General features: G+C 40.6%; 1 protein-coding gene across 4 annotated transcripts in view; it reads left to right on the plus strand.

Annotated features, from left to right (window-relative positions):
- Nucleotides 1–13,484, plus strand: part of Magi1 (membrane associated guanylate kinase, WW and PDZ domain containing 1) — a 549,538-nt gene that overhangs the window by 316,647 nt on the left and 219,407 nt on the right. For all 4 annotated transcript variants that reach the window (XM_013010552.1, XM_013010554.1, XM_013010553.1 and 1 more), the window contains exon 2: nucleotides 4,697–4,813. In XM_013010552.1, the coding sequence (XP_012866006.1) occupies nucleotides 4,697–4,813 (117 nt within the window). The remainder of the gene's footprint in view (nucleotides 1–4,696; nucleotides 4,814–13,484) is intronic.

Genomic DNA, 13,484 nt, shown 5'->3' on the forward strand with positions numbered 1-13,484 from the left:
CAATTCTGGGGCTTGAACATTGGGCCTGGGTGCTGTCCCTGGGCTCCTTTCACTAAAGGCTATTTGAGCCACTGTACCACTTTGTGATTAATTGAAGATAAGAGTCTCATGGACTTCCCTGTTCAGGCTGGCTTCAAACTCAGAACCTCAGAACTCAGCCTCCTAAGTAGCTAGGATTACAGGCAGAGCCACCAGTGCACACATTGGCAACCCTGTATCTTTTCCTTGGGAAAAGGTTGCATGTGTTCCTAATCCAGGGACTTTATTTTGTCATTTATAGAGCAAATCTTGAATTTCAAAGGAATTGAGCATGTGACAAAGTCTGTCTTGCAATTTATTATCTCATTGGCTCACTGCCCTTGGCAATTAAGAGAAGATTTATAGACATGTCCACTGAACAATTGGCAATTAATTTGAAATTGGATGCCCAAAATACAGTATTATTAATGGAATGAGAAGGTAGACGCTTTGTGCATCCATCCAAATGTCATGGGCCACAGAGTGAATGGTAATTGGTAGCATGGTTAACCCTTCCCTTGTGTACATCAAGGGAGGGGGGGGTCTTGAGTTGGACCATCATAAACCCTCACAGCTTAGCTAGTAAACTCTGGTGTAAGCTATAAGGGTCCAGCCTGCAACTCCCTGGTTTATCTTGATAAGTACCCTACAGAATCTGTAAATATGTATGAATCTATATTATATTATATGTAGAAAAAGAGGTAATGTGTCCTGAGTCTTCTTGGAATTTTTGCTTTGGACTTTAGCAATACATTTGTGTATCTCAGACTTGGTTGCTATGGATGGCTCAGATGGAACTGCCAGTGAGCTTTTAATATTAGGAACTGATGCCATTAGCTGAGCATCCGTAGCGCATGCCTCTGTGCCTAGCTCCTCAGGAGGTAGAGACCTGGAGAATCACAGTTGGAAGTCAACCTGGGCAGAAAAGTCCATGAGACTCCATCTCCAAGTAACCAACAAAAAGTTGGGATGGAGACTTGGTTTGAGTGGTAGAGTACAAGCTGTGAGCAAGCAAGCAAACTGAGGAAGAATACAAGGCCATGAGTAGAAGCACAATAGTGACATAAATTAAACAATTAAACTAAATAGATAGATAGATAGATAGATAGATAGATAGATAGATAGATAGATAGATAGATAGATAATGGTTGTGTTCTAAGAGGACTAGAAAACTGCAGTTGGTAGGCAATGGGAGTTTTGCTGGTAAACACTGTCATCTTTTCAAATTCTGGAGTGCCTTATACCTTGAGCTAGAATTATATATAATTATATATATATATATATAATCATATAATTATATATAAATGTGACTATTAGATACCATATTGGTTAGATTGTTTCCTGAAGTTCAGCTGCATAAATCCATACCACTTTAACACAAGTAGACTTTTATTCATTTCTAGGAACACCAAAAATCTCCCTAAACTTGTGTTTTGTTTGTGGCTCTTTCTGTGTCAGCAGGGTAGGTTTTATGGTTATGTGTGCTTTTCACAATATAACCTCAGTTCATTTTTGCACTGACTTTAGTTCTTTGACCTCACCTCTACACTTGCCCACTTGACATTTGGACAATTACAGTCTCCGTCTGTCTGTAAGTGCTTTCTCATTGCTAGCCACGCTCTACATGTGTCATTCTCCTTTCTCCTCACCTCAGTCATGTGATAGAGTTCTATTATGTCATGATTTATTTTTACAAATGAGGCAAGTGCATTTGAAGCCTTGGGCCTTGGCTCACCAGATTTTAAAACACAGAGCTAAGATTCATGTCTAAGCCTGACCAGCTGCTCAGATTTGTTCTCTTCCTTCAGGTGCACTCCTTTGTGGAAATTGAGAACTGAAGATCTAGAACCATGCCTAACCCTAGGAGCCACTCAATCCTTATGTGTATTTTAAACTTCTGAAACCAACTTTCTTGCAGTGCAGTGCACATATAACAATGCATTTGTTGAATGTATATTGTTCTGTAAGTTCTGACCAACCACATTACACCTCTACAGACAGGAAAGGCTATATTGAACAGTTCCTCAAAGGATTCCTTTCTGGGCCCTCAGGCTCCCCCTCCCCCTCCCCCGCCTTTCTTTTGACAGTACCGCAAATGATTCTAAAACTGATCCTCTTACTTTTGCCTCTGCTGAGATTATAGGCATGGCTCACCCGCATATTTTCTGAGTCAGCGTATTAGTAAGTTTTGCCTGGGCTGATCTTTCAAAACTCAACCCTCTCATCTCTTCTTTCCACATACCTGGGATTACAGGTGTGACCTACTCAGCCATGCCCTGTCTTCTTGCCTTTGAAAAACTCCCAATTATGTAAATTATTTTTGACATCAGTAGAGTTTGAACTCAGGGCCTCATGTTTGCTAGACCTTACCATCCCTTTCCTGATTTACTCTTTTTACCTAGGGGGGAGTTACCATCTAATGACATGAGGTTTGTGGTTCCTACTATTAGGGTGAGAGCTACATTGTTTCTCTAAGGATAAAAATACTCCATAATGGTTTATGTTGTCTAAAAACAAAAGCACAATCTTAGTCTCGTTCCTTTTTGCTATCGTTGAAGCCTCTTTTTCCATTAGGAGTGAATGCTACCTGGGTTGGTCCATAAGCCTTCTAGTGATCCTGTAGACTGTAATTTGTGATTATAGTTTTTGAAAACAAAAATCTCTTTTCTAAGACACATTTTTTGGTAACAAGGTAGTATTCTTTAAGCTTTTCTTTTGTTCTGTTAAATACTGAGGATTTCAAAAGAATAAACACATAGACCTACTTAGACAACTGGAGCTAAAGCTACAACAATAAATAATTTTAAAAAACACTAGGTACTTAGTGCTTGAAAGGCAGTGGAAAACAAGGAGCTGGATAGATCAACATGAACTATGAAGTAGAGATTGCAGTCATCTTTACCTCCTGGGCCTGAGTTTTTCTCCCTAAAGGGAATAGCTGTCTAAGTTTTCTCATAATTGCTTCTAATACATGTTCTTCCTTCTTTCCTTTCCCTCCCTGTTCTCTTTCTCCTTTCTTGAGAGCATCATATGTGCTCAACCTATGCTCTTACTACTGAAATTCCTTTCAACACTCTTTTCTAAATGTCTTTTACATATACACATGCGCACGTGCATGCACACACACACACACACACACACACACACACACACACACACAAGGACACACCACAGGCACCATATGATCTTGTTCCTATGTGGAATCTACAAAAATAGATCTCATGGTAGTTGAGGGAAAAGAATGTGGTTATCACAGGCTGGGGTGGCAGGCTGGAAAGGGGGTGGAAAGTAGTTAGCCAAGAGCAAGAAAACTCATGTGCTGACTAGAGATAATAATGTACTGTACATCTTGAAAAGCTAGAAGACAGGATTTTCAATGTTGTTCCCATAACCAGATTATAAATGGTTGAGGAGATAAACATATTTAACCTGACTTAAACATTGCACAGTGTATACATGAATCTAAACATTGTATGGTGACCCATAATAGAATTAATGCATGCAGTTTTCATGCATTTCAGTTTATTTTTTCTTGGACAGCACTGGGGCTTGAACTCAGGGCCTCATGCTTGCTAAGGAGGCTCTCTACTTCTTGAGCCATGCTTCCAGCCCCCTTTCCCACTTTGATGTAGAGTCTTGCTACAGTCGTTCTTCTTGGACTTCCCTATGTTGCTGGGAATGACAGGTGTGTGGCACCATGCCCATGTCTGCCATGCCCATGGGGCATGCCATGGTTAGGATAGAGACTCTTGAACTCTTAATTCCTGGCCTGGCCTCAAGCCACATGCAATTCTCTGATATTTACCTTCAAGTAACTAGTGTTATAGACTTGAAGCCACTGAGTCAGGCTAATACCTTCGGAAAATGAGGGAGGAATCAGACATAGTAAACTCTTCCACATATTTCCTTCCTCCACTAATAAAATCATTCAGAAATTAGAGCTTTGAATATCAGAATGATTCTTTAGTGGAGGACTGAGCTCTACTGAACTAGTCTCTTCCGGTTGCTTATAAGTCAGTCTTTCTCTCTCTCTCTCTCTCTCTCTCTCTCTCAAGTTTATTTGCTTTTAGAAAAAGTCTGTAGTAAACTGCTGGAGATCTGAGCAAAATGTTACTAATACAATTGTAGATGGGGGTGGGAACATGATTTTATGCTGTGCCATTTGCATATTTATTACATCATTTGTGGGCCATACAAAATGACCAGTACAGGCAGGTGGTTATGGGTATCACAGGAGCACGTGTCTGTACCAAATATTGTCAGGGCATTAAATGGCCTGCACATAGGATGTTCTCTGCCTTTTAGGAAAGCTCTCAGCAATTCTGTGAGTTGACAGTTACTGCTGGACTGGCATCCATGAGATTTCCATCTTTTCTCTCTCACTAATAGTGTCTGTAATGTCTGGATTACCCAGACATTAATCTAGGCAGTAGCCTAGATTAAGTTATTGTAGTGTTCTCCATATTGTGTGAGCCAAGGCCTACAGCACTGCTTTGGTGCTGATGTATTTTATTCCTTTCTTGCTTGTTTTTTCCCTCCAAAGGGAAACCAAAGCCCATCCTCCTAGTGACAGAGGGGTTGGACCAGAATTGTTGCACGTGGCTTTCTTGCACATGGTTCTCAGCCTACTCCTTGGGGAAGCCCTGTTGACCTGTTCTCTGTTATGTCTTTCCCACAGGAGGGAAGCTCACCAAGGACCTGCGCCACTTCCTTAATCAGCGCTTCCAGAAGGGGTCCCCAGATCATGAGCTCCAACAGACCATAAGGGATAACCTTTACCGCCACGCTGTGCCTTGTAAGTAGCTAGTGTTTAACAGTACATGGAGGGGAGAAGAAGAGCTCAGCAGCTGGTTCTGGAACACTTCATGATGTTATGAGGCAGGCAATCATCATGTACAACTGGACAGACAGCATAGTGTCTCGGTACACTTGAATTTCACTTCAATTCTGCTACTTACTGGATTGCAAGATGAGCAAATTATCTCTCCTTTGTAACATTGCCTTTTCAAATGAGTGGGAAAGTAGCAGTAGTAGTTTTATCAGAGTGTTGTGAGGGTACATGAGATAGAACCAGGAGTTGGAAAGCATTGTCATGGTGTAAGTGTTCAGAGATGTTCACAAACCCAGGTGCTGGGCTGCAGGTTCTCAGAATGGCCTATATGGAAATCACTGTGTCCCCAGCGGCTCTCACACAGGACACTGTGTCCTCCGTACCATGCTTCTCCTCCCTTTAACTAAATTAACAAATTCACAGGTCAAAATAATTTAAATGGTTTCCACAAACTAATCCCCCGTTCCAATACTCATTAGATAAATCACAAGATGTAAAGTAAGATACAAAGCCAAAGATCTCCAAAACCAAAGTTTCTGGTGAAGAGATGGCAGGCAGGCAGCTGTGTGTCTGTCTATGTCTAAGGATGGATAGGTGCATTGACAGCTTGTTGGTAGTACAATAGTCCTACGCTCTGCCACACTTGTTCCTAATTATAAGATTTGACTCTGGAGAGATATGGAGGTGGTTCAATTTTATTCACAATATAGGGGAAAGGTTGAGTCTGCTTTTAGTACTTACAGTTTTCCTCTTCTCTGTTACTTTGTCCCTCAAAATTTGAAAGTTTTTTTTTTTTGGTTGGTTTAGAATCACACTTTTTAAATCCACCCAAAAAATATTTTAATGCTTCAGTCTACTCTGCTTATCTCTGTGTTTTGTTTTTGGTAAATGCTTTTCCTTAAAAGTTCTTTATTAAAGTGATGTACTAGAGTGCTATTGCCCAATAAGACTGTAAAATAACAAATGGGACTAATCTAAGGCATTGCATAGACTTGCAAGGACTTGGAGGGTAAGCCTGGAGTCTGATGTGGGGGCTCAGCTAATTCCACGAATATCTGCATCATAGCTCTGCATAATTTAGATCAATAATAAGTCCTGGTCCTAATCATGAGTGGAGTAGGGGCTACCATTCCATTTTGATGAGGAAGAGGCTGTAGGGAGCCAGTCTTGGGCTCTGAGAGTCTGGCATTGCCCTGCCCTTACTTCCTGCCTATCATATTTCACTCATGCAGTCCCTCTGAAGGTGGGGATCTTTAACACCCATTTTACAGATGAAATGACAGTCTCAGGGACATGAAGTAGCCGAACTGGTCTGTTCCCACATCCCTCCCATGGCTGCTTTCTGAGGTTGTCATCTGTGCCACAGGTTGGATGTAATTGTGCAGAACTCCATGATTGCAGACTCATGATTGTTCCCTGGGTGATTTTTCCCCCCCTTGCTTAGATTCCAATTTAAGAAATGAGGATGAAGCAAATGAACACACCATTTCTTGACGCATCTGTGGTGTTACTATGGTTACATTTTGGCAAGCTTTCCCATTTATTTTTTTTCCCCACTGATTTATTGGACCTGACTGTGAGCTGGATGGCTTGATTTGAAGTTTACCAAAATGACCTCCATCTTTTAAAAACAGTGGAGCAAATCATGTTTGCCTTTGCTTGTAGCCAATGCTTGGTATTGATATTTTCTGTTTTATGAAACCACTAAGTCAGGAATTTGGAAAGCAGAAATAGTTTCCCTACTGAAATAATAGACAAGTAAGAATCCATTATGTATTTGCTTCATGAAGTAAGATGGAAATTGAGAGGAGGTCTCTTTCTGGAACTGGCATGCCTGTTAACACAGGTCGAGCAGGGTGACCTGGGGCTCTATTGTAGGTCTGGATCTCTTTGGTTATGTTTGTGTTTATGCTGATGTCACATGACCTCAAATCAAAGCTCACTACATGCATTGTGTTAATGCATGTCTGAGCCCAATGTCGTAACTGGACCATAGGGAGCCAAGTTCATGCACTTGGTACTTGACAACCTTTTGCCAATGACGCTCAGACCTTTCAGGACTTTGAAAAGAGATGACCATTACTTGCTGATGATGGGGAGGGGGAGGGAGTATGGAAGGTAAGTCTGCCTTCCCTGTACTTTTAGGAAGCTTATGGGTTGTTAGAAAGAATAAAGTTCCTTTTCCATTCACAGATTGTTTCACTGTGGTCAGAATGTGATCTTGGTGGACCACACTATTTAGAGTTGAGTTTTACCCTTATACTTTGACTGAGACAATATAGGTGCTTGCCACCCTGTTTTTACAGAGGACAAGATAAAGGAGCTATTAGGCTCCAGATTATACCACTTCTAAATGCCACATTGCTCACATCTTACCCATTATCTGTTGTTATTTTTTATTCTTTACCAGCTTTATGGTAGCATCTATTTAATAAGTTCATCCAGTGCTATTTTTGTTAGAATTAGTCGTCTCTACTTCCTTCTGAGTTTCCCCTGATTCAAGAACTTTTATTGTTTCTACAGTGTGCCAAAGGTCATTTTAGTAGAAATTTAATTATATTTACTGATGAAAAAATAAAAGGAGGGGCAGAAAAGGAAGGCAGGCATGGAATGGATCACTATCGGAGTGTGAAATCTGAGGCCCCTGTGGCTTATGCAGGCTACATAACCCCTCAGAAGCCCACGGACTCCTCAAGAAAATAGAAACAATAATACTAGCTGGAACACTGCTTCTCTGTGTACACACAATAGCCCTGTGAGGTGGGTATCATTAGAGAAAACAGAGGTTCAGAGAGGAGGTCAGTACTGTCCCTACAGCAGCATAGCAGGGTCCTGCTTAAATCTCTACCTCCCAATATTGGCTGTAATGAATAATACCTCAGAGTCATATAGGACTAAACCATTGGTAGTGGAAGCAAAAGAAGAAAAATATTTCTGACTGCTGAATTTATGGTTTTAGCTACAAATGATGGAGTATAATGTTTTGGGGAGTGACATAAGGTTCCTTACTTAATAATAAGTATTTATAACCAAATGTGGTGGCGCACATTTATAATTCCCATACTTGAGAGGCAGAGGAAGGAGGTACGCAAAGTTGAGACCAGCCTGCTCTGTATCATGAGTCTATATAGCAAGACCATGTCTCAAAAAAACATAAACAAACAATTACATTTGTAATGTAATTGCAATTTTAATAATGATTACTCACATTAAAAAAAAACATTGTGTAGTTATCTTAGGACATCTAAATTTATCTCTTCTTCTGTTGGTTCTCTTTTTATGTCTGAGGAAACCCCCTTTGATTAAATGGATGTGAAATACCTATGAACATCCTCATTTCTATCATTCTTGAGAATCATCTGATTACTGTTTTCATCTCTCTCACCTCCAGTGCTATTCACGTTCCCAACCTCTCCATCTGTGCTTCAATCGGCTTCAGCTCTCCTCTGCCATTTTGTGACTGGCTATCTGGTTCCCTCTAATTTCTTTACTTTCTTTTTGGTGGGTTGGTTGTGGGCCTTGAACTCAGGGTCTGGCCACTGAGCTTTTTCGCTCAAGGCAAGTGCTTTGAACCACAGCTCCACTTCTGCTTTTCTGGTGGTTAGTTTGAGATAAGAGTTTCACAGACTTTCCTGTCCCAGCTGGCTTTGAACCACAATCCTTAGATCTCAGCCTCCTGAGTCACCTCCTGTGTGAGCCATGAGTGCCTGGCTTTTCTACTTTCTATTTGACTGCTTCTCAGGCTTTTAAGGTTTAGCCTGAATGTCACTTCCGCCATATAGTAATCCCTGCCCTCCTCACAACTCCCAAAGTCAGCAGCCTTCAAGTGTGTCCATGTCTGCAGTGCACGTGTCATACTAGAAGGAACTTTAGGTGAGCCAGGTGTTCACTCTCTCTCAGTGACTAGTGTGATCCTGTCTTGGTGCATTAAGGATAAATGTTTGTTGAATGAGTGAACAAATGAAGTAATGGGAAAAATACTTGATTTTTTTTTGTTTTATATGAGTTACATAGCACGTGTGTGTGTGTGTGTGTGCTTGAACTCAGGACCTAGATACTGACCCTTAGGCTGGCACACTATCACTTGAGCCACTGTTCCACTTCTAGATTTTTGGTGCTTAATTGGAGATAAGAGTCTCATGAAAAAAAAAAATTGAAGGAAATAATGAAAAGAAATAATTGACTCTTTGGGTTTGGATGAGTGGCATTGAGTAAAAGACACCATGTTCAAATCCTGGTCTTGAACCTAAAACAATGAGAGGAAAAAAAGAGTCTCATGGATATTCATGTTCAGACTGGCTTTGAACTGCGATTCTCTGAGTTCATCCTCCTATTTAATATTACAGGCTTCAGCCATCAGCACTTAGTGGTTATGTAGCTTTTGAGAGCAACCGGAGTTGCTTTTGCATAGACTTTCAGAATAAAAGAGCAACTCAAAGGTTTGAGCCCCAAGCCACTCACAGATTATCAATGGGACTTCTGGATTACTTGCTGGGTAATCCAAGCTCAGAGGAGATACCTCAAGGTTTCTGTGAGCCCAGAGCCTGAGTACCCACTCACAGATCATCATAATTATGGTCTCAGTATCACTACATCTCCTGTGATGATAGCCTTCCTGCTTTATGATTTCCTGCCCTGGTGGATGTGACAACATCAGAGATTGTTGCTTTGGAATGGTGTCCCTCCCCCAGGGAGAAAAATGGGTTACCTGACAGGGCTTGTCATTTGCTCTACTGCTGCTGTCAGAGCAAGATCCAGCTCATTCTGCAAAGCTGGCTGTCTGGAATGCTGAGCACTGTCCCTCCTTCCCTCCCGCTTTGGGGCTCTGCTGTAATAGGGGGTTCATGTTGCTCTTCAGACCAAGGTCATCCAAAAGAGGAAGAGATAAGGCCCGGTTGTTTCTTGGCTTAATACTCAATCAAGGCTCTCCTTGATACTGAAGCCATTGTAACTGGACTGAGAGGTATTGATCACTGACTTAGAGGAGTTTATGGATGTATTAAATGTGTTTGATCTATAAGACCATTTAAATTTGATGTGGCAAACGTAGGTGATCCTGGTCTTTATTGATGGAGACACTGTATTCAAACTGTCAGCGTAGCCTCTGCTAACATTTGCCATGGTTTATTATTGTGAATGGGACCATACATTACCTGTGGGGCTATTTGAGCCCATTTTCTCTTGAGCTAGCTGTTTCCAGTGCTGCTTGTCTGAAGTCAGCTTGTTCTACTGTGGTCTTTAACAGTTAGAGCTAAACTCGACATTTTTATCAGCAAGACACCAGAATAAAGATCCTGATGATGGAAAGTAGTCATCTCCTAGAATGTGTTTTCTGTGTTAATGTTGGGTTTGACAGTAGTGGAACAGTTCTGGCTGTAATTCATAAGCTAGATATTTCCTCAAACACCCATAGGACTGACCAGATGAAGGACCCTGGAAACTTTCATAGTATTGTTATGGTGGTTGTTGTCTAACCAAAGGAAGTTTGACCCATCACAATAATAATGGTTCTACAGTGTGAAGACACACATAATAGTGCAGGCAAGGAGTTCCGTGCCAATTTAAAAAATTACGGGATTAGAAAGAAAATACATTTTGTTTAGATGTGATTTAAAGTCTGGGAAGTTTCGTCCACGTGATACAGGATATCGGAAGGTGGTGAGGGACATTGTAAAGTTCTTTGTCGTTTGTTCACTGAAGCCAGCATCATGGAATCCGTATTTACTTCTTGCAAGTAGAGGATTTTCACATCAGTGAGCTAGATGAAGGGCCATTCATCGCTATTTCTAACAGGGATAATTCTTTCTTGCTGGGGCTCTGTCTGCCCCAGAGAAGCACAAACTCACCATGGGACCTTGCTGTGAGCTCTGTTGTGAAGATCTTCCCTAGGATGAATTGGTTTGTTGTTTCCTTTTGGTGTGATCTGGTACAATGCTTGTCATTAACAAAGATCCACTGTGTACCTTTTGTCAGTAATAAAAGTGACATATTGCTTTTGAGAGTTGCATGCCATTGGTTATGAGGGATTTCTGATTCCAATCAGTAGTTCTGTTGATGCTCTACTGTCTGTCTTTCCTTCTCATTGCTTTTGCTCATCAGATGTATTTTATTAGTCTTTCCCCTTTGAGATGATCTAGACTTGATTTAAGTTAAGCTTCAAGGTCTACTCTGATATTTGAAATTCTACCCGAGATAGGTAGCTGTCATCTATCACTGTACCAATGAAGTCTGAGCATCCTCTAGGTATCATTTTGTTAGCTCTGTGTGAGCAGACAGAACAGATGATGTAAATGGCAGGGGTTACTGGCGTTGCACAGGAGGGAGAAGAGATCTCGAAGATTGAGCAGCACCGAGGGCCAGTGCTTTATAATTTAAAATATTAGTAATAAAAAGAGTCACAAGGAGTGTTTGGTGGGTGTTCCCAGTGTGTCAGGAAATCTGGTAATCATTCCACTTATGTTATTTCCTTTAGTCCTCTTAACAGTGTTTGGAAGTATATGATTAGTCTGATATTCCAGTGAAGGAACTAAAGTCTAGTAAGGCCTCACATCATGCACTTAGGAAGTTATCTTTCTAACTCCACCTGCTAGGTCCCCAAGTCATATTTTAAATTATTGCATTTTATGGCCATTTTGTCCTAGCAGATGGCTTCTTTTAGCAAAATGCCCTGAGTAACAGAAAATCACATCACCCTCAGGCTACGGCCTAGAGTTCTTTCAGGAGCCTAGTGCGGGTGCCTCAGACCTGAAATCCCAGCTACTAAGGAGGCTGAGGCCTCAGGATTGCAGTTCAAAGCCAGCCCACACAGGAAGTTCCAGGGGACTCATGTCTAGTTAACTACCAAAAATTCAGAAGTGGTAGAGTACCAGCCCAGAGAGAAAAAGCTAAAGGGCAACATCTAGTCTTTGAGTTCAAGCCCCAGTATTTGTGCCCCCCCCTCGTGTGTGCACGGGCATGCACACACACACACACACAGAACAGAGGTCTAATTAGCATTCATTGACATACTCACTCACCACCTTTGTTACTTGGTTGACGTAGACATTTCAGTCTTGAGCACCAGAGACAATAGCAACCTCTCCCACTGAAATGTTTTGTTGGTATGCTCAGGTGTCAGGTTTTCAGGCCTCTGCTTTTTCATTGTCATGACTGATGCTCAGGAGAAGTATATAATAAATACCCAACAACAAGCCTTACATCTCACAGATTCTTTTCTTAGCTTACCTGCTCCTTGCCTATCCTTTTTCTGACAGGATATTCAAAGCCAGCATTCTTAGTCTTCTCAAGTTCCCCTTAGGCCTTTAGTTTTAGTTCTGTGTTGCTATCCTAGGAACACTACCGATGAGGTAATTTATAAAGAAAATAAATTCATTTCTCATGGTCTTGGAAGCTGGGAAGTACAGGGTCAAAGTTCTGCCTGATGAGGCCTTCATTGCTGGGTGAGCACTCTTCCATAATAAGACTTTTCTTGGGATGAAGAACCCATTCCTCCATAAAGCCATTAATCCAGTCCCAAGCCCTATGACCTAATAGTGTTGGGAGCTCAGACTTCCACCCTATTGCTTGGGTAAGTTTCCAAAACACAGATTTTGAGGGGGATACACTCAAACCCTAGCTGCCTTATTCATAAGAAATTTTTCCTTACCTTTTCCTTACCTTTATTTTTTTCCAATAGCTAAGTGTTTTACCAATGGCTTTCTAACATTTGTTGAATAATGACTCGACACTAGATGCTAGGCAAGAATATAGTGAAATTAATAATTGGATGATTTAGGCAATAAACAGCATGCTTAAAACAGCACATTCTCTGCATAGTCTCAGCATCAGCTAATTCCCAATGTTCTTTTTCTTTGTATTTCTTATTATATGTTGTTAACCCTAATTGTCATTGTATACTTGCTGAGTGGATAGAGTCACAGGAGAGGAAAGATGGGGGGAAAAATTTCCAAACATAAAAGCTCCTAACACTCATCTCAATTTATATGTATTTGTTAATAGATTCACATAAGCAAGGTTTGGTTTTTTATTTCGTGGTTCTCGAGTACAGAAATGGCTAAACTCTGGGAATTTAGTCTACTTAGAGTTGATGGTGATTTAAAATCTTCTTATGAAAACATGTTAGACTAGACACTAGACTAGTGATTTATGAGTTTGTCTCTTTTAACTGTCTTCTAACTCCAAGAAGCACAGGATTACCATTCTGTTTTATGTGTTATAAGGATGCAGTTGAACTGTGGAGAGAGAGCTTAGGTAAGGGACCTGTCCAAGTTTTATAATGATATGACTCAAGTTCAAATCTGGTTCTAACTATCTCCAGATTCAAGCTCTTGGTTTATTATTTCTCTTCTCTGACATCACCTTAAAGACCATTCTAAAAATTAATATACTGAATAGTATATGGATTAGTCCTTTGCTGGGTGTAGGATTCTAATATATCTATGTGGCAGTCATGTTAATTTATTTAACTGCTTTTTAATTTTAGCTGACATTTGTCTTCAAGATTTGTTGCAATTATAATGCTATTTTAACAGCAGTTTATGAAGGTATACGCACATTTTCATAGTTATCTTTACCATCTATTATTTATGTTAAAAGAAGATATTACCATGTTTCAGTTTCCTAAGAATGATTTAAA

This window comes from Dipodomys ordii, unplaced genomic scaffold (assembly GCF_000151885.1).
Source record: "Dipodomys ordii isolate 6190 unplaced genomic scaffold, Dord_2.0 Scaffold12, whole genome shotgun sequence".
Lineage (NCBI taxonomy): Eukaryota > Metazoa > Chordata > Mammalia > Rodentia > Heteromyidae > Dipodomys > Dipodomys ordii.